Here is a 16,757-nt window from a genome sequence, read left to right as displayed (position 1 = left end):
TTTAACTGAAACATGGCTCGACAAAGGAAATGTAGTTTTAATAGAATCTGCTCCACCAACTTTAAGTTTGAATCTGAAAAAGCAGACGTGTTTAAAGTGGAAGCTGACATGTTTAAAGGGGAAGTGTACATGTTTAAAGGGGAAGTGTACATGTTTAAAGGGGAAGTGTACATGTTTAAAGGGGAAGTGTACATGTTTAAAGGGGAAGTGTACATGTTTAAAGGGGAAGTGTACATGTTTAAAGGTGAAGTGTACATGTTTAAAGGGGAAGTGTACATGTTTAAAGGGGAAGTGTAGTGTACATGTTTAAAGGGGAAGTGTACATGTTTAAAGGGGAAGTGTACATGTTTAAAGGGGAAGTGTAGTGTACATGTTTAAAGGGGAAGTGTACATGTTTAAAGGGGAAGTGTACATGTTTAAAGGGGAAGTGTAGTGTACATGTTTAAAGGGGAAGTGTACATGTTTAAAGGGGAAGTGTACATGTTTAAAGGGGAAGTGTAGTGTACATGTTTAAAGGGGAAGTGTACATGTTTAAAGGGGAAGTGTACATGTTTAAAGGGGAAGTGTACATGTTTAAAGGGGAAGTGTACATGTTTAAAGGGGAAGTGTACATGTTTAAAGGGGAAGTGTACATGTTTAAAGGGGAAGTGTACATGTTTAAAGGGGAAGTGTACATGTTTAAAGGGGAAGTGTACATGTTTAAAGGGGAAGTGTACATGTTTAAAGGGGAAGTGTACATGTTTAAAGGGGAAGTGTACATGTTTAAAGGGGAAGTGTACATGTTTAAAGGGGAAGTGTACATGTTTAAAGGGGAAGTGTAGTGTACATGTTTAAAGGGGAAGTGTACATGTTTAAAGGGGAAGTGTACATGTTTAAAGGGGAAGTGTACATGTTTAAAGGGGAAGTGTACATGTTTAAAGGGGAAGTGTACATGTTTAAAGGGGAAGTGTACATGTTTAAAGGGGAAGTGTACATGTTTAAAGGGGAAGTGTACATGTTTAAAGGGGAAGTGTACATGTTTAAAGGGGAAGTGTACATGTTTAAAGGGGAAGTGTACATGTTTAAAGGGGAAGTGTACATGTTTAAAGGGGAAGTGTACATGTTTAAAGGGGAAGTGTACATGTTTAAAGGGGAAGTGTACATGTTTAAAGGGGAAGTGTACATGTTTAAAGGGGAAGTGTACATGTTTAAAGGGGAAGTGTACATGTTTAAAGGGGAAGTGTACATGTTTAAAGGGGAAGTGTACATGTTTAAAGGGGAAGTGTACATGTTTAAAGGGGAAGCTGATTTTGGAGGACATTGAGCCTGTAACACAAACTGATTATTGACCATATCAATAACTGACTTGATTATCATTAGTGATGACAGTGTCTCTCTGTCCTTCAGCAGGACGAGGACGACTTCCTCCTGGACAAGCCGCTGGGCTTCCTCCCGCTGCACCATGAGCTGGACAGTGGTCTGGGTTGGACCGACGGCTCCGTCCACCAGGGGGAGCTGTCGGGGCTGGAGACGGAGGAGGGCGGTGTGGACGAGTGTCTCCCCCGCGGCGGGCTCACGGCCGGGGGCTGCGCCGGGCTCGGGGGCTCGCCGTCCTCCGAGTCCTTCATCTCCTCTGAGCTCAGGTCAGTGTCCACTTTGCACATGTGCTTCTCTCTAACTGTGCAGACGCTTCAGCCAAACAGTGACATGAGCGCCACTCCACAGATCTAGTGGTTCATGGTTCCTGTTCTCTCCGCAGTGACTCGGGGTTCTACAGCGTGAGCACGGTAGAGTTCCGTCACTTCCAGAGGCTGCTGGAGAAGCGAATGCGTCTGTACAACGCTCGACTGCAGAACGAGGCGTACGACCGGAGCGAGCGGCGGGACAGCTGCCCCAAGAGCCACCTGCTGGAGGCCATCCCCGAGAGCCTGCCCGTCCGCCGGCCCCAGGACAACCTGCCCGTCCGCCGGCCCCAGGACAACCTGCCCTTGCTCCGGCCCGACAGCCTCAACCAGCCGCCGTGTCCTCAGCACGGGCCAGAGCCAGAGCTGCCCCAGAGAGGACTCTTCAGGTGAGACACTCGTCTTTGTCTTCACACAACAATGTTCTTTTTCCAAGACGATAGAGTGAGGACAACACGTCTTTACCTTTTGGACGTGTTTGTGGACGTGTTTGTGGACGTGTTTGTGGACATGTTTGTGGACATGTTTGTGGACATGTTTGTGGACATGTTTGTGGACGTGTTTGTGGACATGTTTGTGGACATGTTTGTGGACGTGTTTGTGGACATGTTTGTGGACGTGTTTGTGGACGTGTTTGTGGACGTGTTTGTGGACATGTTTGTGGACATGTTTGTGGACATGTTTGTGGACGTGTTTGTGGACATGTTTGTGGACATGTTTGTGGACGTGTTTGTGGACATGTTTGTGGACGTGTTTGTGGACATGTTTGTGGACGTGTTTGTGGACGTGTTTGTGGACGTGTTTGTGGACATGTTTGTGGACATGTTTGTGGACGTGTTTGTGGACGTGTTTGTGGACATGTTTGTGGACGTGTTTGTGGACGTGTTTGTGGACGTGTTTGTGGACGTGTTTGTGGACGTGTTTGTGGACACGTTTGTGGACGTGTTTGTGGACGTGTTTGTGGACGTGTTTGTGGACGTGTTTGTGGACGTGTTTGTGGACATGTTTGTGGACATGTTTGTGGACATGTTTGTGGACGTGTTTGTGGACATGTTTGTGGACATGTTTGTGGACGTGTTTGTGGACATGTTTGTGGACGTGTTTGTGGACATGTTTGTGGACGTGTTTGTGGACATGTTTGTGGACATGTTTGTGGACGTGTTTGTGGACATGTTTGTGGACATGTTTGTGGACATGTTTGTGGACGTGTTTGTGGACATGTTTGTGGACATGTTTGTGGACGTGTTTGTGGACATGTTTGTGGACATGTTTGTGGACATGTTTGTGGACGTGTTTGTGGACATGTTTGTGGACATGTTTGTGGACGTGTTTGTGGACATGTTTGTGGACGTGTTTGTGGACATGTTTGTGGACGTGTTTGTGGACATGTTTGTGGACATGTTTGTGGACGTGTTTGTGGACATGTTTGTGGACATGTTTGTGGACATGTTTGTGGACGTGTTTGTGGACATGTTTGTGGACATGTTTGTGGACGTGTTTGTGGACATGTTTGTGGACATGTTTGTGGACATGTTTGTGGACATGTTTGTGCTCCTGGTGTCACTGGTGTGGACACTGGAGGAAGGTTCTATCTTCATGTTGTCTGAGCAGCAGAGTTCTTATTGTCCTGTAGGTGGCGACAAAACTGTTTAACTCTTTCAAGGATTTTGAAGACAAAGGGAAGATTTGAAGTCGTCGTTTACTCCCAAAACACTGAGATCATGTGACCAGCAGTGAAATATGAAATATAGTTTGATATGAACATAGTGTTTGTCAGAGGACAGAGCTCATACTTCCCCCAGAGTTGCTGCTCGGGCAGAGGAGCTGAAACTGTAGCTTTATATTTCTGTTCATAACTGGTCCGACCATAAGTCATTTAAAGAGGAACGTTTTAATCCTGGACTTAAATGAAGAGACTGTGTCGCCTCTTTAACATGGACAGGATTCTACCTCCTACTGTGCTTTTAGAGACTCTTGGGACCAGCATTTAGAGAGTGAAGAGCTCTGATTGGATGAGATGGTTCTATAGCATCTTTGAGGTGGGAGGGGCCATGTCAGGAGGAGGAGTTTAAATGTGATTCTAAACTGGACAGGAGCCAGAGAAGAGACTCCAGCACCGGCCTCATGAGCTCTCTTCTTTTAGTCCCTGTTTGCTGCTCTTGCTGCTGTGTTTTGATCTTTGGTCTGGTTATAGTCCTGGTCTCACCCCGGTCTCTCCTCAGGGTCTCTTCGGTCCAGTTCCACAAGTCCGATCGCCCGAGTCTGAACCGCCACAGCTCCAGCAGCGGCGCTCTGTTCAACCCCGCCCACTCTGTGATGTCACGCCTCAACGCACCAATCCTGTCGACCTGCAGCACGCCGTCCAGCCACCGGAGGGCGTTGCTGCCTCACGGCCCGCAGCAGCAGAACGGAGCGCCTCTGCAGCCGCTCAGGAGGAGCAGGACACTGCACTATCGCCCCCCACAGGTAAAACAAACAAAACACAAGGTAAACATCAAGTAAACGTCAATCAAAACAAAATCACCGCAAATTTAAATAAAATACAATTTCGTCCAAATATTGTTAAATTTGTCCATTTCCAAATGAAGTCTGAATGTCTGTCCCACTCTCAGTCCTTGATCGTTGGTGATGTTTGTGTCCATTTCTTTGAGACCGTATTTTTTCCTGCTGCCAAAAGTACAAAAGTACACACCAAAAGTACATTCTAAAAGTACATTCTGAAAGTACACACCAAAAGTACATTCTAAAAGTACATTCTGAAAGTACAAACCAAAAGTACACACCAAAAGTACATTCTAAAAGTACATTCTAAAAGTACACACCAAAAGTACACACCAAAAGTACATTCTAAAAGTACACACCAAAAGTACACACCAAAAGTACATTCTAAAAGTACACACCAAAAGTACACACCAAAAGTACATTCTAAAAGTACATTCTAAAAGTACACACCAAAAGTACACACCAAAAGTACATTCTAACAGTACACACTAAAAGTACACACCAAAAGTACATTCTAAAGTACGTTCTAAAGTACATTCTAAAGTACATTCTAAAGTACATTCTAAAGTACATTCTAAAGTACGTTCTAAAGTACACTCTAAAGTACATTTTAAAGTACATTCTAAAGTACATTCTAAAGTACAGTCTAAAGTACATTCTAAAGTACGTTCTAAAGTACGTTCTAAAGTACATTCTAAAGTACATTCTAAAGTACATTCTGAAGTACATTCTAAAGTACATTCTAAAGTACATTCTAAAGTACAGTCTAAAGTACATTCTAAAGTACGTTCTAAAGTACGTTCTAAAGTACATTCTAAAGTACATTCTAAAGTACATTCTAAAGTACAGTCTAAAGTACATTCTAAAGTACATTCTAAAGTACATTCTAAAGTACATTCTGAAGTACGTTCTAAAGTACGTTCTAAAGTACATTCTAAAGTACATTCTAAAGTACATTCTGAAGTACATTCTAAAGTACATTCTAAAGTACATTCTAAAGTACAGTCTAAAGTACATTCTAAAGTACGTTCTAAAGTACGTTCTAAAGTACATTCTAAAGTACATTCTAAAGTACAGTCTAAAGTACATTCTAAAGTACAGTCTAAAGTACATTCTAAAGTACGTTCTAAAGTACGTTCTAAAGTACATTCTAAAGTACATTCTGAAGTACATTCTAAAGTACATTCTAAAGTACATTCTAAAGTACGTTCTAAAGTACGTTCTAAAGTACACTCTAAAGTACATTCTAAAGTACGTTCTAAAGTACATTCTAAAGTACATTCTAAAGTACAGTCTAAAGTACATTCTAAAGTACGTTCTAAAGTACATTCTAAAGTACATTCTAAAGTACATTCTAAAGTACAGTCTAAAGTACATTCTGAAGTACATTCTAAAGTACATTCTAAAGTACAGTCTAAAGTACACTCTAAGGTACGTTCTAAAGTACATTCTAAAGTACATTCTAAAGTACATTCTAAAGTACACTCTAAAGTACAGTCTAAAGTACATTCTAAAGTACAGTCTAAAGTACATTCTAAAGTACGTTCTAAAGTACGTTCTAAAGTACATTCTAAAGTACACTCTAAAGTACACTCTAAAGTACATTCTGAAGTACGTTCTAAAGTACATTCTAAAGTACATTCTAAAGTACATTCTAAAGTACATTCTAAAGTACATTCTAAAGTACACTCTGGAGTACATTCTAAAGTACATTCTAAAGTACATTCTAAAGTACATTCTGAAGTACGTTCTAAAGTACATTCTAAAGTACATTCTAAAGTACATTCTAAAGTACATTCTAAAGTACATTCTAAAGTACACTCTGGAGTACATTCTAAAGTACATTCTAAAGTACATTCTAAAGTACATTCTGAAGTACGTTCTAAAGTACATTCTAAAGTACATTCTAAAGTACATTCTAAAGTACATTCTAAAGTACATTCTAAAGTACACTCTAAAGTATCCATGTCTTGTGTCCATGGCAGGAGTTCATAGTAGTATAGTTCAGGGGTAAATGCTGTATCAGAGCGTGGTGAACTTCACTCACATATTTGTGATTGACAGGACAGTCCCAGGTCAAGTGACAGTGGTTCACCTCCTGGTGGCGCTGTTTCTACAACAGTTGTATTTGTGAAGAATGAGACCTTTGACCTTTGACCTGGAGTTATGAAGAAATGTGGGGCTTCTGACCAAATAAGGGCATGAAAGTGGGAGGAGCGCCTCTGAGCTCCTCCCACTCTTCATCTGTCAAAACGCAGCGTAGAGGCTCAGCAGAGAAGTGACATAAATGAGGCAAAACTGTTCCTGTGCACGCTCGCTTTAGCCACGCCCCTCACACACACTAGCTTTAGCCACGCCCCTCACACACACTAGCTTTAGCCACGCCCCTCACACACGCTCGCTTTAGCCACGCCCCTCACACACACTAGCTTTAGCCACGCCCCTCACACACACTAGCTTTAGCCACGCCCCTCACACACGCTCGCTTTAGCCACGCCCCTCACATACGCTAGCTTTAGCCACGCCCCTCACATACGCTAGCTTTAGCCACGCCTTTCACACACACTAGCTTTAGCCACGCCCCTCACACACACTAGCTTTAGCCACGCCCCTCACACACGCTAGCTTTAGCCACGCCCCTCACACACACTAGCTTTAGCCACGCCCCTCACACGCACTAGCTTTAGCCACGCCCCTCACACGCACTAGCTTTAGCCACGCCCCTCACACACACTAGCTTTAGCCACGCCCCTCACACACACTAGCTTTAGCCACTTCCCTCACACACACTAGCTTTAGACACGCCCCTCACACACACTAGCTTTAGCCACGCCCCTCACACACGCTAGCTTTAGCCACGCCCCTCACACACACTAGCTTTAGCCACGCCCCTCACACACACTAGCTTTAGCCACGCCCCTCACACACACTAGCTTTAGCCACGCCCCTCACACACGCTCGCTTTAGCCACGCCCCTCACACACCCTAGCTTTAGCCACGCCCCTCACACACACTAGCTTTAGCCACGCCCCTCACACACACTAACTTTAGCCACGCCCCTCACACACACTAGCTTTAGCCACGCCCCTCACACACACTAGCTTTAGCCACGCCCCTCACACGCACTAGCTTTAGCCACGCCCCTCACACGCTAGCTTTAGCCACGCCCCTCACACACGCTAGCTTTAGCCACCTCCCTCACACACACTAGCTTTAGCCACGCCCCTCACACACCCTAGCTTTAGCCACGCCCCTCACACACACTAGCTTTAGCCACGCCCATCACACACACTAGCTTTAGCCACGCCCCTCACACACACTAACTTTAGCCACGCCCCTCACACACACTAGCTTTAGCCACGCCCCTCACACACACTAGCTTTAGCCACGCCCCTCACACGCACTAGCTTTAGCCACGCCCCTCACACACACTAGCTTTAGCCACGCCCCTCACACACACTAGCTTTAGCCACTTCCCTCACACACACTAGCTTTAGCCACGCCCCTCACACACACTAGCTTTAGCCACGCCCCTCACACACGCTAGCTTTAGCCACGCCCCTCACACACACTAGCTTTAGCCACGCCCCTCACACACACTAGCTTTAGCCACGCCCCTCACACACACTAGCTTTAGCCACGCCCCTCACACACACTAGCTTTAGCCACGCCCCTCACACACACTAGCTTTAGCCACGCCCCTCACACACGCTAGCTTTAGCCACGCCCCTCACACACACTAGCTTTAGCCACGCCCCTCACACACACTAGCTTTAGCCACGCCCCTCACACACACTAGCTTTAGCCACGCCCCTCACACACACTAGCTTTAGCCACGCCCCTCACACACACTAGCTTTAGCCACGCCCCTCACACACACTAGCTTTAGCCACGCCCCTCACACACACTAGCTTTAGCCACGCCCCTCACACACACTAGCTTTAGCCACGCCCCTCACACACACTAGCTTTAGCCACGCCCCTCACACACACTAGCTTTAGCCACGCCCCTCACACACACTAGCTTTAGCCACGCCCCTCACACACACACGCTGGAATTATTAAACGACTTTTTCGCTCAGATCGACCTCAGGAGTAAAAAGTATCAGGAGGATTTAGATTTAGATGAAGGAAACATGAGTTCTGTTTGTGACCTCAGAGTCTCAGGAGGCGGAGCAGAAACTGAAACACAGACCAGGACAAGGACCAGGACCAGGACCAGGACCAGGACTAGTACCAGGACCAGGACCAGGACCAGGACCAGGACCAGGACCAGGAACAGGAACAGGACCAGCACCAGGACCAGGACCAGGACCAGGACCAGGACCAGGACCAGGACCAGGACCAGGACCAGGACTAGTACCAGGACCAGGACCAGCACCAGTGGAACCATTGGCATAGGCTAATGTCTCTAGACAGAAGCTTCATTGTTTAGTATCTTGTGGCTAAATGTCTTTTTACCTTTTCTGCTCCACAGGCAGAATATCGACGCCGCGCCAGTCACCCCGCCTCGCCCTCATACTACACCCTGCACCAGTGCTCCGCCCCCACAGCAGCCGCCATGTTGGAGCTGCCGCACATGCACAACGACCACAGCAACATGGCCCACTGCTACGATGCTAACGCCAACTACGAGCAGTACTGGAGAGAGCGCAGCGAGCACAGCCGCTCCATCCCAGACAACCTGCTGATGGAGCGAGAGCGGGAGAGACACGAGCGGGAGATGGAACACCAGCGTCTGAACCAGATGGAGGAGCATCAGCGCATCATGGAGCGAGAGAGAGAGCAACATCTACTGAAACAGAAAGAGATGGAGCGAGAGAGGGAGAGAGAGCAGCAGAGAGCGAGCCAAAAGGACATGGAACAGAAGAGGATTAGCCACAGAGAGCTGGAGCAGAAGCTGGAGCAGGAGCAGAGACGTCTACAACAACTGGAGGTGGAACGAGAGAGGCAGATGAGAGAGGAGAGGGAGGAGAGGGAGAGGGGCGAGAGAGAGAGACAGGAGAGAGAGGAAAAAGTGCGCCAGAGCCTGGAGTTCAACCGCCGACGTTTCCGTGAGAACAACAGCTCGTTCAGTCAGAGCGGAGAAGCTAACGACACGTGGCCCAAACCCAACACTCGCAACCTGCAGCACAACGGAGGCAGCCGCGGCATGTACAGCACGCTAGACGGACCTGCCGGATCTGCGTCAGGTGGAAGGAGCATGTGTGGAGCTCTGGAAGGACCTGCCGGATCTGCGTCAGGTGGAAGGAGCATGTGTGGAGCTCTGGAAGGACCTGCCGGATCTGCGTCAGGTGGAAGGAGCATGTGTGGAGCTCTGGAAGGACCTGCCGGATCTGCGTCAGGTGGAAGGAGCATGTGTGGAGCTCTGGAAGGACCTGCCGGATCTGCGTCAGGTGGAAGGAGCATGTGTGGAGCTCTGGAAGGACCTGCCGGATCTGCGTCGTCGTCCTGGGACATGCAGAAAGCACAATCGAACACGACTCCAAGCGCTAAGCTAGCGCAGAAGCCCATGGCAGTGAGCCGCGTGTCCCGGAGCCAGCTCCTGAGGCACCGCGCCTCGCAGCTCGCCGACGAGCGCAGCGGCATGAGCACGGACGAGGAGACGGGCGACATGCTGCTGGGACGATACTGGAGCCGCACCGAGAGGAAAGAGCACTTTCTGTTAGCACGCGAGCTGCGGCAGGCACGTGGCGACCGCTCGTCGAGTCGAGAGCGAGAGCGAGCGGGCACGGTGCCCGAGGACCCCAGGGCGAGCACGGTGCTGGAGCTCAGCCACAGGAAGCTCAGCCGCCTCCGGAACAGGAAGCTGCTGGACGATTGGACGACGGTAGAGGAGCTTCTGACGCACGGAAACCGTCTGGACAACACCGAGGACGCACTGACCTGCCCCAGCTCTCTGCTCACCGTCACCACCGTCTGAGGCCCCCTGCTGGCCCCACAGAGCACTGCACACGGGACTACAGCTCCCACAATGCACTACTGTCACACTAAACCTGCTCGTCTCTGGGATCCAAAAGAGCCCGGATTCTGTTTGTTCTTTTCTACAAAAACAGATCCAGACTTCAGATTCTGCTGCTCAGAGAGTCACAGTCTGTACAGCACCCGCACCGAACCACAGGGTCACAGGTCCGGTCCACGCACCACACCTTAGGACCAGCTGAGGCCTGGTTTAGTCCCCTTTAGGCCTGAGTTTGACAGGCATCAAGTCCAAATGAAGCTACAATCATGACAGACGGCAGGGCAATTTATGAACAAATGAGTCTGTTTACAATCGATACCGAGGAGACGAGGAGGCCAGGCTTAGGATGTAGGAGTGAGGACGTAGGAGTGAGGACCCAGGAGCGGCCGGTGCAATAATACCTCACAGCTCCACTTTTTGCACACGTTTTGTACCTGAACTCGTGACACACTGTACATACACTGTCCTCGCCGTCGTGAGTTTCACCTGACGCCGTTTTTATCCTTTAGATTTAACTCACACTGTCCAGCAGGAGGCGCACACGGTTTAACTCACACTGTCCAGCAGGAGGCGCACACGGTTTAACTCACACTGTCCAGCAGGAGGCGCACACGGTTTAACTCACACTGTCCAGCAGGAGGCGCACACGGTTTAACTCACACTGTCCAGCAGGAGGCGCACACGGTTTAGCTCACACTGTCCAGCAGGAGGCGCACACGGTTTAGCTCACACTGTCCAGCAGGAGGCGCACACGGGGCTGCTCTTCACACTCTTTGTTTCCCAGGGCCTGGGAAGGTCGTCTGCAGTTTTACTCTGGACACACTTTGCACAAGTTGGAGGCCCTTGGGGACTCTGCAGGGCCCATGTTCTACAGTTTAGAGAACGTCCCTTTTCTCCTTTAACCCTGTTCTAAGTGATGAGGGTGGAGGTCCTCAGAAGTGATGAGGGTGGAGGTCATCAGAAGTGATGAGGGTGGAGGTCCTCAGAAGTGATGAGGGTGGAGGTCCTCAGAAGTGATGAGGGTGGAGGTCATCAGAAGTGATGAGGGTGGAGGTCATCAGAAGTGATGAGGGTGGAGGTCCACATAAGTGATGAGGGTGGAGGTCCACATAAGTGATGAGGGTGGAGGTCATCAGAAGTGATGAGGGTGGAGGTCATCAGAAGTGATGAGGGTGGAGGTCCACATAAGTGATGAGGGTGGAGGTCCACATAAGTGATGAGGGTGGAGGTCATCAGAAGTGATGAGGGTGGAGGTCATCAGAAGTGATGAGGGTGGAGGTCATCAGAAGTGATGAGGGTGGAGGTCATCAGAAGTGATGAGGGTGGAGGTCATCAGAAGTGATGAGGGTGGAGGTCATCAGAAGTGATGAGGGTGGAGGTCATCAGAAGTGATGAGGGTGGAGGTCATCAGAAGTGATGAGGGTGGAGGTCATCAGAAGTGATGAGGGTGGAGGTCATCAGAAGTGATGAGGGTGGAGGTCATCAGAAGTGATGAGGGTGGAGGTCCATTTTGAGGTTATGATGAAAAAAGTAGTTGTTTGTGTCTGAAGTGACGTCAAACACTCTGCTGCCCCTGGAGGACAGAAGCTGCATGTTCACCGCGGCCTGTCTCTCCTGTCACGTCCCCAAAGACCCCTGTGGTCAGAGGGCCCAAAGACCCCTGTGGTCAGGGCCCAAAGACCCCTGTGGTCAGAGGGCCCAAAGACCCCTGTGGTCAGGGTCCAAAGACCCCTGTGGTCAGGGTCCAAAGACCCCTGTGGTCAGGGTCCAAAGACCCCTGTGGTCAGAGGGCCCAAAGACCCCTGTGGTCAGGGTCCAAAGGCCCCTGTGGTCAGAGGGCCCAAAGACCCCTGTGGTCAGGGTCCAAAGACCCCTGTGGTCAGGGCCCAAAGACCCCTGTGGTCAGAGGGCCCAGTGGACTGACCGAGACCGCTCCAGACTGAGGCTGTTTGTTTCAGGGCGTTAGCAGCTAATGCTAATGCTAGTGGCAATGCTAATAAACGTTAGCTCACTGCAGACAGTTTTAAGGAGTGTTATATTTTAGGATCACACGCAGTCAGTGGTCTTGACAGCTTTGAGGGCGTGTCCTGTGCAGAGGGCGTGTCCTGTGCAGAGGGCGTGTCCTGTGCAGAGGGCGTGTCCTGTGCAGAGGGCGTGTCCTGTGCAGAGGGCGTGTCCTGTGCAGAGGGACACTGCATTAGAACAAGGTTAAAGCCGCACTAAGGAACATTGAAACAGGGTTACAGAGAGAAAAGGAGCATTTTGCATAAAACAAGTTCAACTTTAAACAAATGTAAAGTGATAAAGACGTCAGTGGCTGCAGGGGCGGGGCCCTCAGTGGCTGCAGGGGCGGGGCCCTCAGTGGCTGCAGGGGCGGGGCCCTCAGTGGCGGCTGCAGGGGCGGGGCCCTCAGTGGCTGCAGGGGCGGGGCCCTCAGTGGCTGCAGGGGCGGGGCCCTCAGTGGCGGCTGCAGGGGCGGGGCCCTCAGTGGCTGCAGGGGCGGGTCCCTCAGTGGCTGCAGGGGCGGGGCCACAGAATATGTCTCTTTAAACTGTAAAACATGGATGAATTGAAGGTTTGATGCTGCGTTCCAGTCGAAGCCGAGAACGAAAATGAAATAAATCTTAAAATATTGATGGTCCATGTGTTTGTGGAGCTGCTGCACATGTGCTAACGTGCTAACGTGCTAATGTGCTAACGTGCTAACGTGCTAACGACACTTACAGATGAAAGGAAAACAAGTAGAATATTATCAGGCTAGACTAAATAATATGTCTGTTTGCCGTAACCCGACCGACCCACTATGAAACTAGCCGACTGAAAACAAAATATCAGCATTTTTTTGAAAAAACGTCAAAATCTTTTCTTTTTCAATTATTTCACTGTCTCACAGACCGATCTTTCTTAAACCACTATGTTGAATATTTGTATCACGCTGGTAAACCTGTCTGTCATCTCAAAGGGCTGAACACGCACCGCGCAGCACATGTGCGTCTGTAATGAAACACAACGCGTAGGAGACGTTATATTGCTTTGGACTGGTTAGTTTGTCTCTGTCGGCGTCACTGAACTCTCCATAGGACATGTGTGTCTCTGTCTGGGTGTGAAATTTGACTTACGCAAATGCATTCTGGGATTGAAACACACCCAGCAACGTCATCACAACAAACATGGCGGAGCCCGTGTCCCCCCCATGTTCCCCCCGCTCGCCCTCACTACCAAAATAAAGGTCGATTAAAATATCTTAAAATTGTGAGATTTAGTCTCCTGATACCTGTAGAAGCCTCTGACCCCTGGACTGTAGAAGCCTCTGACCCCTGGACTGTTGAAGCCTCTGACCCCTGGACTGTTGAAGCCTCTGACCCCTGGACTGTAGAAGCCTCTGACCCCTGGACTGTTGAAGCCTCTGACCCCTGGACTGTTGAAGCCTCTGACCCCTGGACTGTTGAAGCCTCTGACCCCTGGACGGTTGAAGCTTGACCCCTGGACTGTTGAAGCCTCTGACCCCTGGACTGTAGAAGCCTGACCCCTGGACTGTTGAAGCCTCTGACCCCTGGACTGTAGAAGCCTGACCCCTGGACTGTTGAAGCCTCTGACCCCTGGACTGTTGAAGCCTCTGACCCCTGGACTGTTGAAGCCTGACCCCTGGACTGTTGAAGCCTCTGACCCCTGGACTGTAGAAGCCTCTGACCCCTGGACTGTTGAAGCCTCTGACCCCTGGACTGTTGAAGCCTCTGACCCCTGGACTGTTGAAGCCTGACCCCTGGACTGTTGAAGCCTGACCCCTGGACTGTTGAAGCCTGACCCCTGGACTGTTGAAGCTTGACCCCTGGACTGTTGAAGCCTGACCCCTGGACCGTTGAAGCCTGACCCCTGGACTGTGTTGAAGCCTGACCCCTGGACTGTTGAAGCCTGACCCCTGGACTGTTGAAGCCCGACCCCTGGACTGTTGAAGCCCGACCCCTGGACTGTTGAAGCCTGACCCCTGGACTGTTGAAGCCCGACCCCTGGACTGTTGAAGCCTGACCCCTGGACTGTTGAAGCCTCTGACCCCTGGACCGTTGAAGCCTCTGACCCCTGGACCGTTGAAGCCTGACCCCTGGACCGTTGAAGCCTGACCCCTGGACCGTTGAAGCCTGACCCCTGGACTGTTGAAGCCTCTGACCCCTGGACTGTTGAAGCCCGACCCCTGGACTGTTGAAGCCTGACCCCTGGACTGTTGAAGCCTCTGACCCCTGGACCGTTGAAGCCTCTGACCCCTGGACCGTTGAAGCCTGACCCCTGGACCGTTGAAGCCTGACCCCTGGACTGTTGAAGCCTGACCCCTGGACTGTTGAAGCCCGACCCCTGGACTGTTGAAGCCCGACCCCTGGACTGTTGAAGCTTGACCCCTGGACTGTAGAAGCCTGACCCCTGGACTGTTGACCCCTGACCCCTGGTGGTCACTCCAACTCAAAAAATGACAAAATTTGGATCTTTTTTTTTGCCTTCAAAGTAAAAAAAATAAGAATTTGCCTAACGACCGAACCACTTGAAACATGTCGACTCGGGTTACAGCGAACAGCCTCAGAGGCTCAAGTTTACACAGTGAAAACATGCAAATGTACGGCCCTCAGGGGCCTCAGAGGATTCAGGGGCCTCAGGGGCTTCTGAACCCCCTGAAGGCCCTGAGGCCCCTGAGGCCCCTGAGGCCCCTGAGGCTATTTCCTCTCTCTTTCATCGACACTGGTCCTGAACACGTCGTGGTCCTAAAGTCGACACAGATCATTCCTACAAAAGGCTCTAACCTCCAGGTGGCGCTCACGGGTCAGAGCTGCTCTGAGTCACACTGGAACGCAGCATTACACCAGATGCCCTTCCTCCAGGTGACACTTGTGCTCCAATACAAGTAAAAGTATGTGTTACTGGAGTTACTCGAGTACATGAAGATAAATAACTTTTTTCTCTCTCTCTCTGGTCACATGTTTCCTCTCTCTCTGGTCACATGTTTCCTCTCTCTCTGGTCACATGTTTCCTCTCTCTCTGGTCACATGTTTCCTCTCTCTCTGGTCACATGTTTCCTCTCTGGTCACATGCTTCCTCTCTCTCTGGTCACATGTTTCCTCTCTCTCTGGTCACATGTTTCCTCTCTCTCTGGTCACATGTTTACTCTCTGGTCACATGCTTCCTCTCTCTCTGGTCACATGTTTCCTCTCTCTCTGGTCACATGTTTCCTCTCTCTCTGGTCACATGTTTCCTCTCTCTCTGGTCACATGTTTCTTCTCTCTCTCTCTCTGGTCACATGTTTCCTCTCTCTCTGGTCAAATGTTTCCTCTCTGGTCACATGTTTCCTCTCTCTCTGGTCACATGTTTCCTCTCTCTCTGGTCACATGTTTCCTCTCTCTCTGGTTCCATGTTTCCTCTCTGGTCACATGTTTCCTCTCTCTCTGGTCACATGTTTCCTCTCTGGTCACATGTTTCCTCTCTCTCTGGTCACATGTTTCCTCTCTCTCTGGTCACATGTTTCCTCTCTCTCTGGTCACATGTTTCCTCTCTGGTCACATGTTTCCTCTCTCTCTGGTCACATGTTTCCTCTCTCTCTGGTCACATGTTTCCTCTCTCTCTGGTCACATGTTTCCTCTCTGGTCACATGTTTCCTCTCTCTCTGGTCACATGTTTCCTCTCTCTCTGGTCACATGTTTCCTCTCTGGTCACATGTTTCCTCTCTCTCTGGTCACATGTTTCCTCTCTCTCTGGTCACATGTTTCCTCTCTCTCTGGTCACATGTTTCCTCTCTCTCTGGTCACATGTTTCCTCTCTCTCTCTCTCTCTGGTCACATGTTTCCTCTCTCTCTGGTCACATGTTTCCTCTCTCTCTGGTCACATGTTTCCTCTCTCTCTCTCTCTCTGGTCACATGTTTCCTCTCTCTCTGGTCACATGTTTCCTCTCTCTCTGGTCACATGTTTCCTCTCTCTCTGGTCACATGTTTCCTCTCTCTCTGGTCACATGTTTCCTCTCTCTCTCTCTCTCTGGTCACATGTTTCCTCTCTCTCTGGTCACATGTTTCCTCTCTCTCTGGTCACATGTTTCCTCTCTCTCTGGTCACATGTTTCCTCTCTCTCTGGTCACATGTTTCCTCTCTCTCTGGTCACATGTTTCCTCTCTCTCTCTCTCTCTGGTCACATGTTTCCTCTCTCTCTCTGGTCACATGTTTCCTCTCTCCTTGGTCACATGTTTCCTCTCTCTCTGGTCACATGTTTCCTCTCTCTCTCTCTCTCTGGTCACATGTTTCCTCTCTCTCTGGTCACATGTTTCCTCTCTCTCTGGTCACATGTTTCCTCTCTCTCTGGTCACATGTTTCCTCTCTCTCTGGTCACATGTTTCCTCTCTCTCTCTCTCTCTGGTCACATGTTTCCTCTCTCTCTGGTCACATGTTTCCTCTCTCTCTGGTCACATGTTTCCTCTCTCTCTGGTCACATGTTTCCTCTCTCTCTGGTCACATGTTTCCTCTCTCTCTCTCTCTCTGGTCACATGTTTCCTCTCTCTCTGGTCACATGTTTCCTCTCTCTCTCTCTCTCTGGTCACATGTTTCCTCTCTCTCTGGTCACATGTTTCCTCTCTCTCTGGTCACATGTTTCCTCTCTCTGGTCACA

The 16,757-nt window shown here is 49.6% G+C and overlaps 1 protein-coding gene across 3 annotated transcripts in view; it reads left to right on the top strand.

Moving 5' to 3' along the window:
* LOC140354841 (uncharacterized) overlaps window positions 1–10,365 on the top strand; it is a 36,570-nt gene extending 26,205 nt beyond the window's left edge. Inside the window, exons 5-9 of one of the 3 annotated variants that reach the window (XR_011925999.1) lie at window positions 1,387–1,622; window positions 1,739–2,050; window positions 3,884–4,127; window positions 8,640–10,194; window positions 10,225–10,350. Coding sequence is in view for 2 of the 3 variants with exons in the window: in XM_072440089.1 (XP_072296190.1) it covers window positions 1,387–1,622; window positions 1,739–2,050; window positions 3,884–4,127; window positions 8,640–10,085 (2,238 nt within the window). In the remaining variant the exon portion in view is untranslated. Of the gene's footprint in view, window positions 1–1,386; window positions 1,623–1,738; window positions 2,051–3,883; window positions 4,128–8,639 lie in introns of all 3 variants that reach the window. The other 2 variants (XM_072440090.1, XM_072440089.1) reach the window with 2 other exon arrangements.
* The last annotated feature ends 6,392 nt before the right edge of the window (window positions 10,366–16,757 follow it).

The sequence above is a fragment of the Eucyclogobius newberryi genome, unplaced genomic scaffold (assembly GCF_026437365.1).
Source record: "Eucyclogobius newberryi isolate DKJ021-1_F unplaced genomic scaffold, fEucNew1.0.hap1 SCAF_11, whole genome shotgun sequence".
NCBI classification, from domain to species: Eukaryota; Metazoa; Chordata; class Actinopteri; order Gobiiformes; family Gobiidae; genus Eucyclogobius; species Eucyclogobius newberryi.
The sequence above is the reverse complement of the archived record's forward strand: the minus strand, read 5'-3'. Positions and strand labels throughout refer to the sequence as shown.